Raw genomic sequence first — 24794 nt, 5'->3', positions numbered from 1 at the left:
CTACTATTCCGCTTTCATTTTAGCGTCAATGTTCTGCATTATTAGTGAAACACGCCATACAACAATGGAGGTGTAGAAGTTCCATTTGCACTGGAGATATTTCTTGAAATTTATTCTGCCCATGTCATATTTTCATACTGATTCTTAATCAATCAGACCAAATATCAATGTTGTTTAATGCTTTGTCAATTTAGATTATGTCAAATACAAAACATTGAAATAAAATGCAAGACGAGTGCTGCATTATCTGGCCTCCCTCTCACACATTTAGTACAACAAAGTTGCATAGAGAAAGCTCTGAAAATATCACTTTTGTGGCTCTGTTCTTTCTTGAAAGATAAAAATGTTGATTGTTTTCCCACCAGTGTAATATGCTACTTCTCTGATAGTTCCAAGCCTTTTTTTTTTTTTCTTTCGTTGCAGAGACTGGAAACGAAACGCCAGTGGGTGCAGGTGAGACCACTACACAGATAGCCCTCATACAGTTAAAACAGGAAGCCTTCACTCTTCAGTGCCTGGAATGTCTTGGCCTGGATTGCAGTGATAAGGCGTTTGAATGATTTTCCCCTATCCCCTTAGTGGAATAAAGGAACCTCTACAACCGTATCCCCTCTATAGAAGACCACGAAGTTATAACAACCAGTAGAGTTGTTGTTTTTTTTTTTTGTTTTTTTTTTGGTTTAATATGAAAGGGAGTGAGACAAATGTTCCTTTTATTATTTGAATCACTGTGCCCACAGACATCAGTGGTGAATCTCCAGTTGCTCATAGTATGTGGTCAACAGAGGGGTCAGAGGTCAGGCTGCTATCGCCACAAGAGTGTGCCCATGTTAGACATCAGTGCTGATTGCGCGCGTGTTGGTGTAGAAGTCCGGTGTGTTGCGGGAGCTCAGCGGGGCGCCGTGCATCTTGGGAAGTGGGAGTGACAGGGACAGGTTCTCGTAGTGGGTGGGCATGTAGGTGATGCGCTCGCCCCCGTTGCGCATCTTGTCCGTGGTGCGGATGTAGAATGGCGAGCCATACGGGGAGCACGTGGGACAGTAGCTGCGGGGCTGCAGAGGCTCTGGGGACAGCGACAGAGGGTTGATGGCGGCCCCGTCCACAACAGATGCACTGCATGCATTGCAGGCAACCTGAGTCTGAGTGACAGAGCCTGTGTCACCTTCAGACTCATTCTTCTTACAGCAGTAGTACTGAAAATGTAAGAAGAAATGAAGAAAGTCAGTGAAAAAGTGACAAAATATTCAGCGCATAATTCAGTGGCAGGCGGTTGGTACTAACCTGGAGTCGACAGTAGCAGAGTACTGCAATGATACACAGAAGTATCACAGTTGCGAGAATTCCTCCAGTTATGACAACGGTTCCAGCTGTCATCCGACCAGATCTCCATCAAACTCCAAAAGTACATGAGATAAAAAGAGTTCACTTCAGTTAGAGTCCACAATTAGTTACATCCTATATGGCAGACAATGGATTTATTTACTCTGTTAATATAATTAAAGCGAATTAGAATGTAATGTAAATGTATTAAAAACAAAGGAAATTGGCTAGAAGCATCGTTCTTAACCAAGTGTGCTTTTTCAATTAGAGTCCAGAAGGTGGCGCTGGACATAAACAAATTTCTACGAAATACAGCAACCCATCAAAAGCCAGATGGGGGCACGAGTGTTCAGGAAACATGATGTTCTTCTTCATAATGCCAGTTCTCAAAACTGGACAATAATTTTATGAGGTTAAATAATCTCAACAGAAACGCAACAGAAAACAATACTTCCTGCACACAGTCACTGGATATAATGCACAAATTTTAACAGGGACATTTGATCAGGCTTAGAATGAAAAATGCTGATAAATGCAGAAACATCATGACACATGGAAAAAAACAGCATGGCCAGAAGGTGATTGAAGTGATAAATATAATTAATCTTAATATAATAATATAAAATTTTTACAAAAATTGTACACAAATTCATTTTTACAGAAATAACAGCTTACACTGTTTCTATGATTGATATGAATCGTTATTTTGTCCTCGTCATACAAAGAGCCTTCAAGGAGTTTTGCAAAGGAACCATGCATGTGGCCACTGTATGAGCAAGCAGGACTATATCATCCAACTTTCTTAAACCCACAGAGCACAGCGGCGCGGTGGGGATCACTGCAAATGATATTCACTGTCTCTTTCATCTTAACCATTTAATCAATACCCTCTTGGTCTGTTAAATCATGGGTCTTTAATCCTGTTTCCAGAGGTCTTCTCTCTTGCACTTTCTGTCACTCTGTCCATCCATCACTCCATCCATCCATCCATCCATCCATCCAAAAAAAACCCCCAAAAAAGCTGACTGATAAAAGATTAACAAAGCATGCAGATGCAAAGGATCCTTAAGCCGCCTGAATTAAATCAAGCCCAGCAAGGCCTGTGCAACGCCATTTTCTTTGAGTAGAATATTGAGTTTTGCACTGACAGCGGCTGAGCTCCAGCGCAGGAAAAAAAACCACAAGCTGGCACATAGCAGAGGGCAACACGCTCCCAAACCGACACCCAGTCGGCCAGTCGCGCAGCTCGCGGTGCTCGCGCTGACAGAGGGAGCGGTGAGCCAGCCCGGCGAGCAGAATTGAGTTTGACCAGCCTCGCAAATTCGATTAGCAAGTCGGTCAAATGAAGTGTAATCACGCCGGCGCAGGTGGATTCGATTTCTGCCCCGTCCCGCTCTCGCACGCACCGCAGCAAAAGCAGTTCCACAAGCTGCCGTCGGCTGGGGCGGGGTCCAAGAAACACCTTCATTATCAGCAGCCAGCACCCGCCTTTCTTTCTTTTGCAGAGAAAGAGCGCTGTTAGCCCTCACCCAGCAATTTCTGACCCTCTTTTCATGCTGCGTTCCAAAAGTGGAATGCATCAAAATTACCTATTAATAAGCTATTGACTTTCTGTGATGTTACATTGTAATTGTTTTACAATGCGGATGAACAATTTTGTATGTGTATCATAATTCCACCAAAGCTACTACAAAGCCTGGCACACGTATTAAAAAAAAAAAAAAAGATGTCAGGGTTGGCACACACAGCCGCCGAATGGAGGGCCGGATAAGCCCTTCTCCGCTGCCAGCCTTAGATTAGAGCAACAATAAAGTCCATTGCTGACCTCTGTTCTAGCCACTCTGGTGCCTGAAGAGCGCCGAGCACAGATAAGACATCCTGCAGCAGTGCACCAGGCCCCAGATCATGTCTCTTCATGTCTCACCATGTCTTTCTGTTGGGCCCTATCGACGCCGGGATCATACTGTCGTTGTCATTTTCTTAATACAAATATGATTTGCATCAATGGCAACCCTGTCTGGGGATTCTGTGCTGAATAAGAATCACATCTGATTGGCAGCGGGTCCCTTTCTTTATGTTTTGCTTGGCAGCACTGCGTGTCGGACTGAATTTATCTGGGCGATATTACTGCCCTTGAGTGAATCAAAGTGGTGCAAAGGTCAGTGCCAATCCCCCACAGATAGGGATGAATTTTTAAAAATGCAGAGAGTGCCTTCATGTATGGCTTCTTTCTTCTACTGAAAGCCCAATGATGAGTGAAATTCCAGGTTTTGTGTGTGTGTGTGTGTGTGTGTGTGTTGGGGTGGGGGGTGGGGGGGGGGGGGGGGGTCACAGGGCTGGGATCACCAGCCCTGTGATCCCAGCTCTCTTGCTTATCCCAGCCACTGATTGTTATAGCTTTGAATCTGTAGATCGATAGGCTGACATTTCATAGATTTCAGTTGCCATGGCACCCAGGGGGGTGCTTTTGCATCAGTCCTAACCCAGTGCCTCTTCCCTCGTCTCATGGCCTACTCTAGCCTTCTCTTTCCATCAAACAACAAAGAACATCTGTCTTTCTGCAGTTTTCTGAATGAAATCAGGGTCACTGCACCACACTAATGTATGCAGTGTGGACAGAGGCTTTGCATACAAAAAAATAACTTAAGCATGTAAGTACTCTATTTGGAAAAAAGTATGTGTAGTTGGTACGTCCAAATCTACAAAAATTTTAACTAAACATGATATTGTTGATTTGCAATAGGAGAACCCACAATGATGAAAGAACCTCCCAACAATTATTTTATTATATATTTAAGGTGTTTCCTGCAAGTGCACAAACATATCAGGGGCATTAGGATGCAATACACTGGCAAATGGATTCAGAAATGATCTTGTTTTCTGACAGGTGGGCAACTTCAATTTTTGGCCTTCAATTCAAAGACATATTACAATGGACTGGCTTCTTAAACAATGTTAAGAATATATGCAAGTCCTAATGGAGTAACACCAGAGTTGGCGTTCGGATGTAAAACAATATTTCCAGTGGTTAGTATATTCTATCCCAGAGTTCACTTGTTCATTATGTCTTTACATCATGAGGGGACAAAAATGCACAGGGTTACACTGACAGACTTCTAGACAAAGTCATGTACATTGTCAGCAGGAGAACGCCGCTTCTGGACTGCCAGCATCCTTTTGCACCTTGACAAAGCCACTGTAATCGACATGCAGCAGGAGAGCGGGGAGGAGGCCGGGACATTAATCTACTAAACAGGACACACACAGGCCCCTGGGGACGAGGGCATCTGTGGTCTGAAATTATAATGTGGTCCACAAAGAGGGAGCTTTGTCTTCCTGTAGTCTACAGAGGCAAGTCTTCTTCCCTTTGCCTGTCTTCGTCTGTTTGTCCTTCGCACAACCTCTGATTCCCCATCCCACTGCCTAAAGGAAGGCGATCTGTGCATTTCAGTTGTGGATTTTTTCAATTGTTTTCAAAAGATAAAAGATATTCTTTTTTAACATAATATTAAATGCAAGTACTCTTGTAAATTACTCATCTGCCACTACTTTTGTGTACTTTGTATCAGTATCACCTCTAGTGTCAAATATTTTTCAGAATGTGAAAAAGAAATCTGGTCTTTCTGGACGGCTTCCACAAGCAGGCCTTAGTTTGGGGGATATATGAAGCATGTTGGCGCACAGTCACAGAACTAATGCCATTTATGTAATTCTATTATCAGCTGTTACAGTTGGCTTTTTCATGTATTGGGAATATATGGTACTTTTGTTTGTTGTAAATCCTTAGAAGCTTGTAAAACGTGACTGAAGGAACTTTCTGCAAAATGCAACAGGCAAACGTGTGTGTGTGTGTGTATGTATATGTTTTATATATATATATATATATATATATATATATATATATAGAGAGAGAGAGAGAGAGAGAGAGAGAGAGAGAGAGAGAGAGAGAGAGAGAGAGAGAGAGAGAGAGAGAGAGAGAGAGAGAGAGAGACGGTGGTGATGAATAGTTAGGTGATGAACAACAAATTCCAAATCTACAATCAAAACTCATGAGCATGTCAAGCTGCAACCATTTACTGCATCTATGGCAATTAAACATTCTCTGGAATGTTCTTTTTTTCTCTGCGTAATGTAACACAGGAATTCAGTTTATCACTGATGTGGACCTTCAGCATCCTCTCTGGATCCTTCTCCTTTGGCTCCGTGGAGGGAGGAGGGGTTTCGCCTCCAGTGGCAGCTGGGTAGGACCACACAGGCAGATTTATGAGCCACCTAGTGTGTGTGTGTGTGTGTGTGTGCGCATCTCATTCCAAGGACAAATCAAGAGACAGCTTCAGATGTCAGGCAGCAATCAGAAGCTGCCAGCATCCTCATTCAGCACTTCCCGGGGAGCAGTTTAATGCCGGTGGATTTATTCAGAGAGTGCAGGGACGGGCAAACACGGTGAAAGGAGGTGAGGCTCACGCCTGAGCTGCATCACGGACACCATCCTCTCGCCTTCCTGCTCCACTCCAGGATGTCTCTGCAGGCTCTCCGTCCTCTTGGATGTGCTCTGAAAGGCTTTTAACTGAATGAAATGTTTTCAAAGACATCTGGGATCTCATTTATTTGTGACTTTCAAGAGCCCTGAACCCAAAGAGCTCTTTATTTCAAAAATGCACTTAGAAAGAATCTCCCTCACTGCAATGCATGAATTATTCTCAGTGGAAAGTAAGGTCTTTGAAGCACAATGAAATGAAATTACGTTTTTTAGAATGACTAGTATGTAAGCACATCATAACCCATGAAACGTAAGGAATGTAGACATTGCCAGTGTATCCGCAGTCAACAGTCGTCCTAAAAGGATGATTACAGAAAGCAACAGCACCCCCACACACACCAGGGGCCACTGGGCAGTAATCTGGATCAGCTTCTAGTTCAGGTCCAAGGCCTTTTCCTCAGAAAGTCTCACAGGAGGTTCCTTAAACATGCCCATAATAAACCAAACCGTGTGGGACAAAAATGAATACCTCAAAACAGCCTTGATCATATAAGGTGAAACTCATTCCTGATAAAATTCATTTTTTTAACTAATTCAGATCAACACATCATGATAAACAAAATATCACCAATGTAAGAGGATATAGAAAATGGTGAAAAAAGAGCATAAGAGTTTTGCTATCTAAAATACGCTCCAGTTCTTATGTAATAACATTAATATTGTGTCGGCAAAGCTTCTAACTTTGCACTCTGAATCACGGGCGAGCCTGCAGTGTAAAAACCTGCCTCCTCAATAATTCAAATGTCATTCCCGCAACAATATTTTTCCATCACTAGGCAATTTTAAGCCAGGTATTCAAGTTGAGATTCCGCCCTCCTCCCCTGCCGCCACACCATTTCCTTCCTATCTCCTCCGAAAAGCACTCATCTCCCCGTGTCCTCCAAGAGAACACATCAGCGGTGGAGTCAACAGGCCACGGCACACAGAAACATTAGAAAAGGAGGTTGGTGGGGTGGGGGGTGCTGGAGCTCTGTGAGAGATTGGTAGGAGATAACAGGGCACTGAGTCAGTCCATCAAGGCTACGGGCTATGTCCACATCATCAAGCAGGATGATCAAATTTGTACTCTCAATGCCCGTCTGCTCATTTGTTAAGCAGATCAGCCCCGTGACGCCTGCTGGACTTCCTGGAGGTATAAATCTGTTACGACCCGCGCTGGCGTGCGTCTGCTCCACTGAGCCGGTACAGTGCCGGGCACGTCAGCTTCCAGCATCTGCCTCCCTGGGAGCTTCTGTGCTTCTCTGCAGCACACACACACACACACACACACACACACTCTTTCTCTAGCTCTCTCCTGCTCTCCATTCCAGCAAATTTCAGCTTGACCGGCCTCTCACTCCTCCGAAGTGCTGTATGTATTTTTAATACTGTCAGGGAGATCTCGGGATGGGCTCGAAATCATTCTAAAAACAATCGTAACTTTCCAAATGAGATAAAAGCATCCCCCCTCCCAAATAAAACATTACTGCCATGAAGTTGGACTGACTCTCTTTAAAAATCGTGCATGCAACATCTATGGATGTCAGCATTTTGGTTTAATCTCATTAATCCATGAGAATAACGGGTCGCATGGATGAAATGAATGCGGAGGAGTACATGATTGTATGTTATAATCACTACAGAAATGGACTAAAAGTGGGCATTTCACTGCATGTGCATTTGGGCACGAAAGAAAAGGGTAAAACAGGCCGAAAGACAGTGATGGTGGTCTTTTTTTAACATGAAGCTGTAAAAGCATTATTGATTTAAGGGGGAAGAGATGGATTGTGTGTGTGAAAAAAACGAAGCAAAATCATCTGTATCTCTTACAAATATCGTCATCCTTCAGCATCGTAAACTCCCAAACTCCCTAATATTCTGAACCGGTATGTTTCTAGATGTGATTAAAGGTATAGGTTGCTAAGTCTACAAACGTAGATTTGTTTACCGAGATGCAATGACTGAAATGTATTCTATATATTGCAATATCACAGAAACGCATGCATATAAATAGCGCAGATGTACGTACCTTTGTCAAATGTCTGTTCGAGGAGACGTGTGCTTCAGTCCATACAACCCTCACACGCACGGAGGGCAAAAATGAAATGAAATAAAATAAAACTTACTCTCCTCCAGCCGACGCGATCCATTTCCAATTTCTCCAGCCCGAAACATCGCTCTCCGGCGCGGACGGACGTGGAGAGGACTGCGGACCCCGTGGAGCGTCGCGACACCCCGCCAGCCCCCCTTCGGCTCCACCCCACCGCCCGGGGGGAGCAGCGCAACAGTCGGCGGCGGGTGGCGCGGAGAGTTCGCCCCCCACCGGACCGGCCCCGACGCGCGGAAACCGGCGAAGAGCAGAGCAGACCCCCCCCCCCCCCTCCTTTCTTCCTTCCTTCCTTCCTTCCCTCCTTCCCTCCTCTCCTCCATCAGCTCCACACTGCGCCCCGGTGTCATGGAGCCTGTGACGGAGTCGGTGAATTCCCAGCCAAAGCCTTCATTAAGGACACTGGTGACTGTGGGACGATGTCAAGGCTTTATTCTGCAATGGTGTCTGCAGTACAGGCCAAAAGTTTGGACACACCTTCTCATTCAGGGGCAGTGGTGGCCTAGTAATCAGAAGGTTGCCGGTTCGAATCCCGATCCGCCAAGGTGCCACTGAGCAAAGCACCGTCCCCACACACTGCTCCCCGGGCGCCTGTCATGACTGCCCACTGCTCACTCAGGGTGATGGGTTGAATGCAGTGGACAAATTTCACTGTGTGCACCGTGTGATGTGATGCTGTGTATCACATGTGACAATCACTTTACTATCAATGTGTTTTCTTTATTTTCATGACCATTTACATTGGTAGATTCTCACTGAAGGCATCAAAACTATGAACACATGTGGAGTTATGGACTTTACAAAAAACGATGAAATAACTGAAAACATGTTTTATATTCTAGTTTCTTCAAAATAGCCGCACTTTGCTCTGATTACTGCTTTGCACACTCTTGGCATTCTCTCGATGAGCTTCAAGAGGTCGTCACCTGAAATTGGTTTTCCAACAGTCTTGAAGGAGTTCCCAGAGGTGTTTAGCACTTGTTGGCCCCTTTGCCTTCACTCTGTGGTCCAGATCACCCCAAACCATCTCGATTGGGTTCAGGTCCGGTGACTGTGAAGGTCAGGTCTCAACTTTTTGTTAAGTACATAACTCCACATGTGTTCATTCATAGTTTTGATGCCTTCAGTAAGAATCTACCAAGGCGCTAATAATTGTTCCGAATATGCAACAAGAAAAGTCTTGAAACTTGCCAAGATGGGGTATGCAAATACCTATGAAAAAGGCTCACGAGTTTGAAAAAAAAACAAAAAACATTCCCACAACGAGGCACTTTATGTCCAGCACTTTCAGCTTGAATAGAAATTTAACTGTGTGGCTGGGTACATCTGGCTGAAAAGCTAGATATGGAAGCATTTCACGGAATTGAAAAACAAAGATGGCCCTAATCTGGTTTAGAACCCACACTCCATACAGGACAGAGCAGTTTGGATTCTGTTTATGGGGTCATCTGCATTACGTCATCCATTGATGCAAATACGTTAGCACGTTGTCATGTCAAGAGAGACGTCTCCCTTAGGCTTCTCCCATTATGGGTTGCCACAGCAGATCAGGCCGGCCTGGCCATCCGACACAATTGACCTGGCAAAAGTATTACGCTCAATGCCCTTCCTGACGCAACCCTTGACCCTGGCAAACCCCAGTGCTATACCTGCAAAACATGTTTCCAATTCGGTTTTAATATCTTGTCTCTTATTGGACGATCACAAACCCTGCATGGACACCACTGGCAGGCTAACTCTACCCTGGAAGAGTTTTTTTTGTGTGGAGTTTTTCCTTGTGTGCAGAAGGGTCAAGTGTGGGGGGTGTCAACTGTAAGGCCTGTCAAAGTCCATTGAGACATACTGTATGTAATTTCGGGCTATATAAGAAATCAATGTTGTTGTTGTTTTAATATAAAACCATTGCAGTGTTCATCGCCAGAGTGGCTCCTTAACTGCTTCTCATTGGCCTTGAATTAAGCACTAACCTGCTGGGTATGAAACTGAGCTCTTTCATAATGGCCAGGCGACTCCATATCTTTATTGGATGTGTGTTGATTAACACCTTATTACCATAGTCTGACTTCAGGGAGGGAACCCTGCCATGAATATACAAGGACATGCAAGGTTCCCGGCACCCATGCCTGGAAAGCTATTCGTATCAATCATCAGGCCCAGTTATGAATGCAGTGTGCTAAATAACTTGCTGTTCTGCCGTTTTAATATTCCTGCGTGGGGACGCCCCTGCCAATGGAAAAAGTCTTATGGGTATAAATATTTTGAAAGTGCAGGGAAGACAGAGTGCCAGGCCTGCAAGGCTTGGGTGGCGGTGTCAACACAAGTCATGCTCTTGCGGAAATTAAGAGCGCTCTTGTTGAGTGCACTTGAGATTATTTACTCTATTTAAAAATGATTTAATATTTATGACACTGTGGATACACCAAAAGGTGCCTTATGGATAAATCACTCTGCTATTTGTCCATTAAATCTTCATCCCCGTCAGGCCCAGCTGTCCACCTGGCAAGATGGATGCCTCTCAATTGCTGATGGTATCCACAATGGTCAGAGGTCAAGGAGGTCACACCGAGGTCAGTTTAAGAAATAAATAAAAACATTAAACCGCTTTACTTGTCCTGTGCCCTATTTTATGCAAACCAGAAATTACCTGGTTTTAATAGTCCCATTCCAGATGTTGAAGAAGAAAAAGCCATATTTGCCAATCTTATGTTGGGTGACTGATCATTTCCCATAATAAAAAGAGAGACATTCATTCAATAACAAATAGTATACATTACATAAAAGAGAGTGCTTCATTTTATGGCAAACATTTTTCAGAAATAAAAGTATTTTTACAATTTGTTACATAGTCAAATAATTTTGAAATGAGGAAATTCTCAGATTTCAGAAAAACAAAAACACACTTCACACATTGAAATGAACCGTGCAACATAAAACCAATGGAGAAACGCTAGAAGAATACAACAATCCTTGTGGTCACAGTAACATATGTTCCATGCAAGCTCTCATGATCTTGAGAGGGCGTCCTCTACCACCCGAAGACGTGGCTTCCTGCTGCCAGACGGGCGGCTGGAGTCAGGGCCAGGGGGGATGCGTGCTGCAGTAACAGCCCATGTCGGCTCAGCAGCTCCCCAGAGGCAAACAGAGTCACGATCCGGCTAGATTCGATTGTTGGTTTGCAGCTCACAACTAGGGTTCGACAACAAGGAAAACAGAGCGCATCACCGGAGGTTTCACCAGTTATCAATGTTCTGATACATTAATTTAGATTTAAGGAACCTGGGGCACTGAGCTACAATGGGTGTCACAGTTGTCCTTGCCAAATCACTGACAACTCCTGTGGTCGCAGAAACATCAGTATTGTACCTGTTGTAGGAATGTTCAGGGTTTGCAGGGCTGAATGTCCCTCCTTCTCTGTAGGGGCACTTTTACTTAAAGGTGGGGACGTTTCCTCAAAACCACCTGACAAAGGCACAGTCTGAAATGCCAAAGAAAAGCAGACTGCATATGACTATATCTTAATAGTGGGCAGATATTTGGTGCGGTCCAAACCGGTCTGCATTAAATAATGATTACATTAATGAAATTCTACAGAAGGTCATATTCAGCACTGTGTCAGACGGCAATAGTGCATTTGAGAAATGGCTGAAAGAGATCCCAAATTCCTTTGGAAACCTTGGGGCAACAGAGAATATTAAACTAAATTCAGTTTATTTGCAAGAGACCAGGAAGTAGAGTGATATTGGATTTTTTTTTAATGAAATTAATTTCCCTGGGGTTTTGTTAGGCTAAAATGCTTCGATTACATTAAAATGGAAACAAGGCTCTCTGTATCAGATCCATCAGCCATAAAAATGTTAATGAATACAGTGGTTTACCGTTGTAAATGCAGTAGGCATAATCCTGAAAAGGCAAACATGCAACATCCATCAAACATTCCTCATGAGAGAAAGAGGGTGTGAGTTTGGGTCTGAGCCAGCTGTTCATCATTCTAACATATTCAAAAAGTAATTTTCACATCCCACAGCAGCAGGCAACAGTTGACCGAACTGGATCTATGCACATCAACATGAATCATTTATCATCCTGGGCACATTCTGATGGCTTTTCTCAGAAGTTAAACATCCACAAGCATGAATTCTAATTATTCTCTGATGTCGCAGTGGATTAATTATGGTTGAGGTAGGCAATCCTACAGACAAAACAGCATCCTGCCTTCTGCTGCTTAGAATTTCTGATTCTGTGATTCAACAATTCAGAGTATCTGGTGCGGGGAAAATAGGTAATTAGCATTTTAATTTAATCAACAAACTATTAGGTCTCGATTTATCCCAGGAGAAATCTGCTGAGTCTGAACGGTAATGAGTGACTGAGCCGAGCCACAGGAGGTAAATTGAAAGAAGATAAACAACAAATTGCTGAGCCTCTAGAGAAACCTGAGGTGATTGGGAGTCTCTGAAGGTAATGGGGAATTTTTATAAAAAAAAAAAAACAAAAAAAAAAAAAACAATAGAAAGTAAAATAATTCATTGGTGCTGGCCTTTATGTCAGTCAACATTCTGCAGCCAGTTACAGTCACCTTCTGGTGAGGGTTAGAGGGTAAAAGCATGGTGACAGTTATACATTATGCATATACATTATTCCACTTCACAAACCACGGCTGAAAATAATAATGATTACGTGTTCCTACTTTTGCAATTCTCACTATTATTGTGGCTTTACTCTTGCCAAATTGTATTGTATTTTATTTTTATCTATGTTTTTTTAAATTGTAGTTTGAAATTTGAAGATTACTGTGATCTTGTAACATTAAGATGCAATGTACAGGGTGGGCCATTTATATGGATACACCTTAATAAAATGGGAATGGTTGGGAATATTAAAGCAAGTATAAAGCAAGTAACAGGTTTGTGAGGCCAGAATTCTTGCTTGTTTGTAGGAGCAAATAACTTATTTTCTGCAAAAATAATACAAAATGATACAAATAAATTATTTTTAAAAAATCATACAAATGTGATTTCCTAGTTACAGAAAGTGGTGGTCTAGTGGTTAAGGAATCTGCACCATAATCAGAAGGTTGCTGGTTCGAATCCTGAGCTGCCAAGGTGCCACTGAGCTGCAGTGTTTCACATTGACCATCATGACCTATGAATGTTAATGGTTTGCGACACCTGATTTAGACGTAACTAATAAAAAAAAGCTGTTTTTGGCTCAGCTGATATTTAAGTACCACACTCTGCTTTGTATATTGAGAGAATCTTACTTCATGCCTGGATTCCTGGTCATCTGCATCTGCTTTCAGCTGCTCTGTAACACTGTCAAGGATCCAACCTTTGTCCCAGCTGTGGAAGCTTAGAGGGTCCTTACAGAGTGGGCTAGAGATCTCTAACTGTTACACACATAAATTTAATTCCTAGCCATCTTGACAGCAGTGCGAGTTTTTTTCCCCCACATTTCCAGCCCTGGCGGGTTAAAGAGTAGTAGTGTGGAAATACCTTGTTCACAGCATCAATTAACTCCAACTCTGGTGGAGTTTCATCTTCATCTAAATGGTTCTGGTCCTTTTGATAACAAGGAAAATACATTTAAAAACAGTTCTAATATAACAGTTCTAAAGTTCTAATATTGTAAATATGTACTACTGTACATATTTGCATTTCAGTCAAGTAATACTGAGACCATGAGCTATATATTCCACAAGGGCCCAATTCAGGATCATAATTGAACATTTTCATAACATTTTCAATTAAACTCTAGATTCTTCCTGAAGTTCTTTACCGTTTCAAGGGACACTGAAGTGCTAAGGTGCAAAGATGGTCCAACAGTTTGAACTTCCTCGAGCTCACCCTTACCAAAGAATGCAGTCACTGGGTTGAACTGTCCTGTCTGAAATAACCATAATAGAAGAATTGGTAAACATATCAGCCAAAATAGATCTTTACAACAGCTGCATTCAGCGATGACTGACCATAGCACTGACAGAAGGAGCACATGCCAAAGCATGGCCATTAATCATGAGAGCACTGTGTATGTACACATCCTCCTCTGTGTGGGTGTCGCACAAGAACAACTGCATGACACCTTCCTTGTAGCAGTGGATGGCCCCCACCAGGGTGCCATCGGTGCACAGATGGAGGAAGAAGCTCACAGCTCTGGAGGTCCACCTGCCCTGCAATGGACATTCAGCTTGGTAGGATTTCAAAAGTACACACTGAAGGTCAAGAAAAAGGAAGCAGAACAAAGCCATGCGTCAGATTGTGATCCCAGTCCTTACTGAGACAGGCCTGACTCCTACAAGTGATGACAAAACAGCTTGAGCAGGAAGTACAGCATAACAAGATCTGAAAACAGAAACACATTTTGTAAAAGACAAACAATAGGTAAAGACAAGTAAAGTGCCCCATAAAAATCAACAAAAAGTTATACAGTTACACAACAGGATCGTACTTGAGGAAACAAAGATGACTTCTGTCCACAATGGTAAGATCTCCAAAGTCAGCAAAGTACACTTCCACCTGGTTGTGTTCCAGTACTTGGTGAATGACCACACGGTAGTACCACATGTTCTTAGTTGCCACACAGCAGACTTGCCCTGGACGCACAAAGGCCTCCTGCAGCTGGTAGTGCCGTAACACATCGGAGCGTGAATAGCAGTTCCTGAACATGATGAAGACCGGGACTCGCATTAAATCCATCTGCATTCAGACCAAATAAACTAATCCGTTGGAAACCAAAACAGTGTTGCTCTGAAGCTACCTCATTTCGATCATCATGCTGTCCAGTGCCCTGGCCTCCTTGTTTTCACAGAAGCGAACATAGAAATGGCTGGGTGACTCCACACACTGTACCAGGACAGGGGCCAGATCTCTCTCTTTCCACTTAGTTGGAGGATGCAGCTTCTGGCACTGGACAGCATCAGGTGGAACCATAAGCCCGTGTGATGATACGCTCAGGGGCGGGTAAAAATCTGCAATCTAATGGACACAAAATAATTATATATGATATAATCATGAAATTATGATGCAATGTTGATGATATGATGGCTGAATACACAAAACTATATTTTATCTCAGATACAGCATTGTTACACTGGGTGCATTGTGCTTTTTCAGAACTTAATTTCACTCTGACTCACAGGGAGCGGTCAGGTGATGGGTTTTGATTAGTGCGAAAATGGATGCTGAGCAGGTGAAACAGAGACTAGCCGATGGATATTATATTTCGGTTGCACCGGAAACATTCAAGTATGAGGTATGAAAAAAAAACTTTGACCATGGAAAAATGTTGAAAAATGTATAAATGACTCAAAAATGTATAAATGTACAAACACGCACAAAGCATGTTGGTACAGTCATGTTGGCCGGCATCCACAGTCACAATACGAGTTTGAGGTTTTAAAAATCTTTTCTTGTTGTGCTCGGGACTACATTTTAAGGCCTGATCAAAGCTTTTATCCGTTGCTGTTATCTGTCCTGGCTACTCAACTCTCTGTCTGACTGCAGCACACGCACTTTCAAATGTACATGATCTCTGATTTAGAATACGATATATTCTTACTATGTGTCTGTTGCTTTAACCACAAGGAGCTTATGGAGAGGACCCCTCCCAGAGCCCTGTTTATTTATTTATTTGTTTTATTTGTTTATTCATTTAACAGCAAATATTACACAATTAACATTTCTTATGTGGGAAATTTAGGGGGAAAATCACCTGTTGGACAGTCTTGGTGCTGATCTTGAATTCAACATCTGGTAGAAGATCAACCACAGGGTCTTTGTTTATATTTTTTTCCCAAGGGGAATCGTACCTGTTATTGGACATCTTTGTGGATACGTTTTCTAACAACAATAAAAAAAAAAGTGGCTGTTATAATTCAAATGTTTCACTAGTGTTACTGTGTACCTGGAAAGTGATGCACCACCTGGTTGTATGTTCTCCTGCTTGATGTCAGAGACAATCAGAAGGCCTCCTTCTCGCTCAGGCCCTGGCTTTAAGTACAGCGTGTCATTCAAGGCCCCCACCATTTCAGTGACACTCTGGAAACCACACTGAGCCACAGGCAAATCCTCCCCGAAATGTTTCTGGGCACGATTCATATTGCACAAAAAAATGTTCCCAAATCAGATAAAAAAAACAAAAAAAAAACATTAATCAAAACATCTTCATTTAGCATTATGGAAATGTTCATGTTGCATAATCCTAAGCATGCATTGGTATTCATTAGAGTACCACAGCACAGGGCTGCACAATTATGGCCAAAAAGATCATATTTGTCAATATTGTAATCACGATTATTAACCAGGGAGATGAAAATATAATTATTGTACTTTCTATTTTAAACAAACAATAAGTGAAGGCAAGTCACTAAGAAAATACTTTTTATATTTAATATGAAAGATGAACAGACATTTACCTGCTTATTTCCTGCTTATTATACACGGTATGCCGGTATGATATGCAGTGAAATGCTTTTTCTATTTCTATAGACAGGGCAGGTCCATAAACAGAGGAATTTTGTATAGATTTGTCAAGAACTAAAAATTCTAATTCTATTTGTCACATACATAGTCATACATGGTATGACATGCAGTGACATGCTTTAGCGACTGTTACAGACCACAGTAATTCTATAGACAATGAACTAACTGTACAATATATAGAGGTGTCAGAACCGAAGATGTGCCTTTCCTATGGGGTGGGGGTGGAAAGACAGACGCTCTGGTCTGTAACATAAATAACGTTGTCAAACACAAAATTTTGTAACATACAAGGTAAAACGAAATCTTAATTATGATTTAATTAAGATTGATTCTTCGTTCTCTCGTTATTACAGCTGTAACTGGTGCAAAAGTCTGGAATTTTTGCTTGTACCGTCAGGCTGAATGCAACATCTAGTGTATATATCTATTTTGTCACCTACAGCTGTAATATTACGTCTCTCTGTCACAAATGCTTTCGTTTGCCCCGTGGTGGTTAGCTGACTATTGGTTGAGAGATTTTATATAAATGTAAATATCGCCGATGATCATCTTAATTTAATTGTTGGAGCAAACATTGTGATTGCGATTAATTGTGCAGCCCGACCACAGCATGAATAATCAATATTGTACAGCAGCACCTACCTTGAATGCTAAAGGAAAATTTTGCACTAATATTCCCTCGCTGCTGTCAGACACAACCTGTGAAGAGCAGAAAAAATTAATTTGATGGCCAGAGACCGCTATCTTCCAGGGGTCAAGGACAAAATCTGAATTACCTGTTGAAGCTTTTCCTTCAGCTCTGGGCTCACGGTTCCAGCATCCCCAATTTCCATAATACGCTCTCTTAGCTCCTCCTCCAGCTAAAATGCATAAATGAAAGTGAAGTGACGGTCAATGTGAAACACTGCAGCACAGCACACGGTGCACACAACAAAATGTGTCCTCTGCTTTTAACCCATCGCTGCCGAGGGAGCAGTGTGTTTGATTAATGAATCAAACGAAACAAATCTGGACACTACTTTTTAATTATATTTATATATTATATTTATATTATTATTTTATGAAAACTGTACCTTTGAGATGGACTTCTCGAATGACTTTGCTTCCTGCCTTGAGTCTTGGTCAGAATGCTTCACCACTTCAGGAACACAACCTGTAACAGCCACTTTGGGTGGCTCCTTTTTAACGGTCAAAAGTGGCTTTTCCAACCGAACTACAAAATCCCGAGGGAGATGAAAATATAATTGCGTGACAACATTATATATATATATATATATATATATATATACACACACACACACACACACACACACACACACACACACACACACACACACACACACACACACACCTGTCTAAATAACTCGTAGCATAAACACACCTGGATTAAGTGGTGGTCTGGTTGCTTGAAGGCTCTGGTTAGTTGAAGTCTGTTTCATGGGCGCAACAGGGCTCTTTAAAACGAGCAGGGACCCGATCCGGCTCTGCTTGACCAATATAAAATCTGCGGCCGCGACCAGCATCTCAGCGATCGAGTAGAAGCCGTAATGGGTGACGTGCAGGGGTTTGCCGAATAGGCTGGCGAAGCGCTGCTCCAGCTGTGACAGTGCCACCGGGCCCTGGCAGAGGAGCACGCGCAGCTGGCTGCGCAGCTGCGCCGGGAGGACTGGCGGCGCGTAACCCCGGCGGAGAAGGGGGAGTTGGGTTTGACGCTTTAAGTTAGGATAATGTGTGTGAGCATTCCAGGCACAAGTTCTTTGTTTGGGAGCTCTCTGTTTGGCAACCAGGTGCTCAATGCCTTTCGTGGTTTCATCTCCAACAGCTACGACAGGGAAAAAAAATGTTAGATGCAAAAGTGGGAATCGTTTACATTTACAGCATTTATCAGCCGCCCTTATCCAGAGTGACTTACAATCAGTAGTTACAAGGACAGTCCCCCCCTGGAGAAACTTAGGGATAAGTGTCTTGCTCAGGGACACAATGGTAGAAAGTGGGATTTGAACCTGGGTCTTCTGGTTCATAGGCGAGTGGGTGGTAGGCTACTGACACCCAAATAGGCTACTACCATCAATTAATGGAAATTAACAGCTGTCGAAAAGTACGGCTACTGCCTGCCTTACCCTTTAGGACAATGCTCCCCACTCTATCAAAATCCACATACACCACGTCAGGCATGTCCTTCACCATGTCCTGCAGGCTGCGGTACCCAAGGGACCTGAGGGGAATGGGCTGGCCCAGCATGCGCTGATAATCTGTCATGAGTTGAGTAGGACTGAGGCCAGATTTGGCAGATATCAACAAGGAGCGCACGTCCTTCTTCAGTGCAGAGAACTGCTGCTCCAGATCCATGCTGACCACAACGGAAAGGCCTGGCCTCCTAAAAAAAAAAAATGTATATATATATATATAACAATAATTAGTTGTGTTAGTAGCCTAGTGGGTAACACACTCACCTATGAACCAGAAGACCCAGGTTCAAATCCCACTTACTACCATTGTGTCCCTGAGCAAGACACTTAACCCTAAGTTGCTCCAGGGGGGGACTGTCCCTGTAACTACTGATAAGTCGCTCTGGATAAGTGCGTCTGATAAATTATGTAAATGTAAATAATTAATGAATAAATAATACATGCCAAATCAATACTTACCAAATCAATACTTCAATAGGCAATAATGCAAACGCGGACGGCGAACTTAATAAAAGCATTACCTCACGACACATGCTACGTCTGCGTGTAAAAACGTCAAAATTTGGTAGGCGCCATTAGCCGCATTAGCTCTACGTGGCGGGTGGGGGCTTAAACGTGAGCAAAACTCACCTGGACTTCACCGGACAACCTCGCACGAAGCGCGTCGAATACTTTTTCTCCTTTTTATGAAACGGGCATCAACGTACACGCGGCCACAAGCCGCGATTTATCACTTATCTCTTCTTCAACCCTCTTTTACGTGACGGAACGCGTCCGCCACCTGAAACACGTGGCCTGCGCGCACACGCACACACAAATCAATAAAATAATAATAATAATTCAATTTAACACGACGATGTTTGTGTTATTCCTTAACTCACATGTTATAGAAAATAAATGCTCGCTTTAGCTTAATAATTATGATTTAACGAATATGTTGTATTTTTTATCGCACTTTTTTTTTGACGCTTTTACTGGGTTTACAGTTTAAACAGGGTGAGGCGGAGATATTTTAGAAATTATATTCGTGATAAATGAATTTTAAAAAATTACATATATGATTTGTCATGCAGACCATGCAGGCCCTGATCAATCATCTAGTAGTGATATATGACATCCTGTCTCACTCACATTTACACAACAATTAAAAGAAAAAAATAGACATATTTTTTTTTTTTACATTTTTTTTACTTAGGTTACAATATCAATAACAAGATTTATTTTCATACGTTATTCTTTTTATTGATGAACTTGGGCCAGTTTATTAGACATTCAAAAGCTACAGAAATTAATTCATTAAAGATAATTAAATTGTTAATGGGAGGACATGTTCCTCACCACTGCAATAATAGGGAAGCTGTGCCATCAGTTTCCCGACACCGAAATCTTCGCGTCTGCACATTCTCAAGTGATGGATGACTCCCAAAAACAAGTCATTGTCTAAGAAGCTGTTACTGCAGGGGAGGACGCGAAAACACGAGCAAATGCCCCCACTTACTGCATAAAAACCTTTATGTTTACCCAACCATTTCTCCACCTATCAGATCCCTTGGCTCTCATACCCTGTTCGAGATGGTCCATCGAGGTTTCCAGGGAATAAATGTCAGCCTCTCTGAGGATTCAGTCATCTCTTTGAGCTGATGGCATAAACGTGACATGGCTCCCATGACAGACAGTGGCGTGGAGAGGAGGGCAGAGGTCGAAACCCATCCTCCCACCTCAAGACCATTGAGGGCACAAAAAAGGGACACTTCACCAACATCTAAGAGCCGTCATCCCAAAAACAGCAAGCCGCCAGAGCCACCAAGAAGAAAAGATAAGCCAAGGAAAGAGCAGGCAGAAGGCGAGAACAAAGAGCGACAACACGCAGAGAGTCCAGAGAAGTCTGCGAGCACCGTGGTCAATGTGGACACGGTGCGAGAGAAAGGAGAGGTGGAAAAAGACGAGTTACTGGGACTCCTGGAGACAGGATGGCAGGAAGAAAGTAAGCTCACAGCAAATCCTCCTCCTTTTCAGAGCTCTCGGCCGTTGCTTTAATAATGTGTAATCTCTACAGGCGTGAAGGAAAGATACCTGGGACCTTGCGAGATTCTGCTCGTGGTGTTGACTGTTGCATTCATTGTCTTGTTTTTCCCTCTGTCTATCTGGTTCTGCATGAAGGTAGGTCATTTTTCTGCCTTGCATAATTATGCACTGACAAATTTGACAAAATATGATAAATAACAGAGCATTAATAACTGGCATAAATGTTTGCGTTTGTTGTGTTCATGTGCAGATAGTGCGAGAGCATGAGCGTGCAGTGGTCTTCAGACTGGGACACCTCCTGCGAAGAAAACCCAGGGGACCAGGCATGTTGCACTTCACTCGAAATGTGCTGTTTTCGGCATTCTGACATAATACATTGTATGATCTGAGCCTCTTGGTGTGCCGTTCCACATTTACCTCACTACACACTCATTAAATAGAACTGACATGCACTGTCTGATGAACTGTTGGTGTAAAATGTTATAGAATGATGTAATCTGTAATCATTTATGTGTTTCTTAATCCAGGCCTTATTTTTTTCCTCCCGTTCTTGGATGTTTGCTATAAGGTGGATGTTCGACTACAAACACTCAGCGTACCTAGTCATACAGTAAGAGAGACTATTTGAGATGATTATACACACACACACACACACACACACACACACACACACACACACCAAAAAAACAGTTTTATTGCTCCTTTAATTAGTGCAGCCATTTTCAGATTTACTAAGGTTTTCTGATAATCAATGAGGCTTTTGAAAGAACAATCATGGGTTTAGGGTTAGGGTTCCATCGGAACGCAAGATCAATAGCTGCTGATAATAGTTCTTCTATACTGTATGCAGATAATTAACAGCAAGTTCCAGCTACCACAGTCATTTACAACATGAGTTAATGCAACAAAGAGTTTGCATTAAAGTTTGACTTAAACAATCATTTTATGTGAATATATTTAACAAAGGTGGTAACAAAGGACCTGGTGAGTGTAGAGCTAAGTGCGGTGTGCTACTACCGCATTGAGAACCTGTCGCTCTGCTATGGCTCACTGGCTAAAGTCCCCGGGGTGCTGCAGGGTTTGGTGCAGGTCTCAGACAGAGAGATTCTTGCTCATCACACCTTCACTGAGATCCTGACTGAAAGAAAGAAAATCGGCCACAAGATTCAGGTATTTGTCTTGGATTTGGATTCTGGTCGAGATATTTTGAGGCTCAAGTATGGTTTTATTCAGGCTATTTCATACAATTTATTTTGAATGTGTAGTTGTTGCTGATCCACAGAAATGTATAAATCTTTCCAGGTATCCCTAGACTCAGTTGCCTGCAAATGGGGCATCAAAGTGGAGAGAGCAGAGATGTGAGTAATGTGGCAACAAGTGGTAATCTTCAAGGACTTTGGTGGTCAGTTATTGCATTTCACAATCAGCTGGCCACTGCAATATATATTCTGATAATATATCATCTCAATTTCAGTGAGGACCTCTCTCTCCCTGCAGAGCTTCAGCACAACTTTGCAGCTGAAGCTGAAGCCAAGAGACAAGCACAGGTCAAAGTCAGTCTTTACATACTAGCCTTCCAAAAATGTATAATAGGCTGTATTATACAGCCATAGGCTGTATAAACATTACCCCTTCATGTCGTGTCCTTCAAACCAGTATTATTATTAGTATTATGCATGTAATGCGTTCCGCCGTTCATAATGTTGTGTGATTTGTGGAAGGTTATCGCAGCAGAGGGCGAGCGGATGGCCTGTGAAGCTCTGAAGGCTTCCATGGATGCTCTCTCTGGATCCCCCGCCGCTCTACAGCTACGGCTCCTCCAGCTCCTGCACAGTCTGCAGACGGACCGCTCTGTCGTGGTCCTGGCCTTACCTTCTGACTTCAACAGCTTGTCAAATAATGTCTCAGTTCTGAGCACCACGACCAGGCCCGGTGCCATGAGTGACACCAACAAAGAGAGTGGCAATGATTCCCCTATGATGTGACAGTCTTCTTTTTGACTGACTTTGACAGTCCTGATTCATGTTGACAGTAATTGATACATGAAGAGGAAGAAACAGCAATGGAGGACTGTGCTATGAGGATCTGCGGCCTCGTAGGAAAGTTATATATGATTATTATTATTACTTCTACTTAATAGGATTTTTTCTTTATGGCACCCCCTGGATGGATGGTGTTCTGCTAATGTGGTATAGAATAATCTGTCATATTAATGTCTCTTGGTGGACTTTTGTTTTGGACTGCCTTCAGCCTTCTGATTGCGTGGTCTGGATGGAGGGGAGGACAATTTCTTTGGAGTCATGGACTTCTTGCTAACTGTAATATAAAGTTAACATTGAGATGTGGAAAGTTTGCATGTTTTGTTTGTAAAAGATCATCCTTGTTCAGCGTTAGACCTACTTTTTGTGTATAGGTATATGCAAGACAAAAACATAATAAAAGTTATTCACAGTTCACCCTTAGTCTCCAGGCTGGGTTTGCCTTGCCCTCCAGAAACGAAGAAACCTTGGGAAGTAGTGATATAGAGAGGGACACCCTTCCAAGGTAGAGTGAGGGAAACAGTTGTAGAGGTGGAAAAGTAGTATAGAGCATCTGTCCATGTTTGGACGTACTGAACAGTGCAGAGTAGTTGTTTAAACCAGTGTCATCTTGTACATTGTGTGTCCATTATAATGCTACTGGTCCATTTGAAGTTTCCTGAAGCTTTAGCTGTTACAGTGGTGGTGGCCGTGGTGACCCTCTGGTTCGTTTCCAGCTTAAGTCGTCTCATTAGCAGTTCATTGCTAGGGACTAGGATTCATCTGGTGGTCTCTTCACTGGAGTCTGCAGGTGGTCTGCAAGCCAGTTTCAGTGCCTCAGAAAAAACAAACAGAAGCAGCGGCAGACCTAGGACAGCCTAACTAAGGTGAATTTAACACTGTCTGTACTTGACAGGGTGACTATGTAATAAAGTTCATAATTGACACCATGTCTATATTGTATTTGCATTGTATTTGCTTTCTAGGATTCTTCACATCAGCACTCATCACATTATTCAATGTTATCTTACCTTTCACAAAGTCAATGTGAAATGCTATTTACTTTAATTCTGATTGTTACCACACCCATCATGAATGTTTTTGTACAAGCTGTGATTTAATTACAACAATACATTCCTCTGATGTATCTTGGCTTAATTATATCTGCAAGGAAGCAAAGAAACAGTATGCACTGTTAATCATGTCTATTAGGTACCACTGACCTCTACATTTACATTTACATTTACGGCATTTATCAGACACCCTTATCCAGAGCACCTTACAATCAGTATTTACAGGGACAGTCCCACTGGAGCAATTTAGGATTAAGTGTCTTGCTCAGGGACACAATGGTAGTAAGCGGGATTTGAACCCGCTTACTTCTGGTTCATAGGCAAGTGTGTTACCCACTAGGCTACTACCACCCATGTGGACCTGTTTCAGGTCAGCCATCAACTCATCCTTAGTATGTATCTCAAACTTCACATCTGGTCTTTTGCACATGAAAAATAAGTATGTTCATAACCATAAAGAATGAACTCATTGTGTAATGACTTAATTTAATTAATGCGCTGACTGGTTGCTTTTTTTTTTTTTACTACACATTCTCCATTTTGTACGTATTGTTACGATGTTCCTTGATTACACGAGACTGGCTGTGCAGAAAGTGTACCACTTCTCATTGTCAACCTGGATGTCCCATCTTCTTACACTGAGTACTCTCAGCATCTCTTAACTCATATTAGTCAGGGTTTCCTTCCATTGGTTTATCAACTATATGATATGATACAGGTCCTCTGAATCCTAAGGAAAAGGAAGGGTCTAAGGGTCTTTATTCATTCATTCATTTTTATGACTTTTTATTTTATATTTTCTGCTCTCCATTTAGTCTTTTTAAATATAAATGTATGAGCAAATAATTCCAATCCAAATATTAACCTCTGACTATCATGGTATTGTTGTCATCCAACACAGAATACACAAAAGGAAGAAAGACACCATTGCAGTAAGGAACGTTGTGAAGTGCTCTGCCACCTTTCTCCACGTCTGCTCGCTAATGTGAAGTCGGTATGCCAGATGCAGGTTATTTAGCTTGATCGCCTATGACAGGAGCCAAGCACACACTTGACATTAACGCAG

At 42.5% G+C, this 24794-nt stretch overlaps 3 protein-coding genes across 6 annotated transcripts; 1 reads left to right on the top strand and 2 right to left on the bottom strand.

Moving 5' to 3' along the window:
• Positions 1–382: 382 nt before the first annotated feature.
• fam163ab (family with sequence similarity 163 member Ab) lies at positions 383–8102 on the bottom strand. Of its 3 annotated transcripts, none has more exons than XM_029001945.1 (3): positions 7869–8102; positions 1282–1397; positions 383–1193 (listed from the first exon to the last, which is right to left on the bottom strand). In XM_029001945.1, the coding sequence occupies exons 2-3, from the start codon at positions 1372–1374 to the stop codon at positions 831–833; spliced, it is 456 nt and encodes a 151-aa protein (XP_028857778.1). In that variant the 5' UTR covers positions 1375–1397; positions 7869–8102; the 3' UTR covers positions 383–830. The 3 variants fall into 3 exon arrangements, with proteins under 3 accessions (XP_028857778.1, XP_028857777.1, XP_028857779.1); XM_029001944.1 differs by having other exon boundaries at positions 1282–1394; XM_029001946.1 differs by having other exon boundaries at positions 1282–1394; positions 7966–8080.
• Positions 8103–10971: 2869 nt separating this feature from the next.
• On the bottom strand, positions 10972–18772 carry tdrd5 (tudor domain containing 5). The gene is made up of 15 exons (XM_029000904.1): positions 18544–18772; positions 17805–18245; positions 17497–17636; positions 17200–17283; positions 17066–17122; positions 15839–16024; positions 14700–14917; positions 14391–14600; positions 14218–14284; positions 13912–14112; positions 13722–13829; positions 13439–13504; positions 13207–13332; positions 11310–11421; positions 10972–11132 (listed from the first exon to the last, which is right to left on the bottom strand). The coding sequence occupies exons 1-15, from the start codon at positions 18770–18772 to the stop codon at positions 10972–10974; spliced, it is 2406 nt and encodes an 801-aa protein (XP_028856737.1).
• Positions 18773–20161: 1389 nt separating this feature from the next.
• On the top strand, positions 20162–23752 carry nphs2 (NPHS2 stomatin family member, podocin). Of its 2 annotated transcripts, XM_029001123.1 has the most exons (8): positions 20162–20596; positions 20669–20772; positions 20888–20960; positions 21165–21247; positions 21604–21807; positions 21940–21995; positions 22112–22190; positions 22359–23752. In XM_029001123.1, the coding sequence occupies exons 1-8, from the start codon at positions 20269–20271 to the stop codon at positions 22620–22622; spliced, it is 1191 nt and encodes a 396-aa protein (XP_028856956.1). In that variant the 5' UTR covers positions 20162–20268; the 3' UTR covers positions 22623–23752. The 2 variants fall into 2 exon arrangements, with proteins under 2 accessions (XP_028856956.1, XP_028856957.1); XM_029001124.1 differs by lacking the exon at positions 21604–21807.
• Positions 23753–24794: the final 1042 nt, after the last annotated feature.

Source organism: Denticeps clupeoides, chromosome 13, assembly GCF_900700375.1.
Source record: "Denticeps clupeoides chromosome 13, fDenClu1.1, whole genome shotgun sequence".
Taxonomy (NCBI): Eukaryota; Metazoa; Chordata; class Actinopteri; order Clupeiformes; family Denticipitidae; genus Denticeps; species Denticeps clupeoides.
Note: the sequence above shows the minus strand (reverse complement) of the source record. Positions and strands in the feature narration are given on the sequence as shown.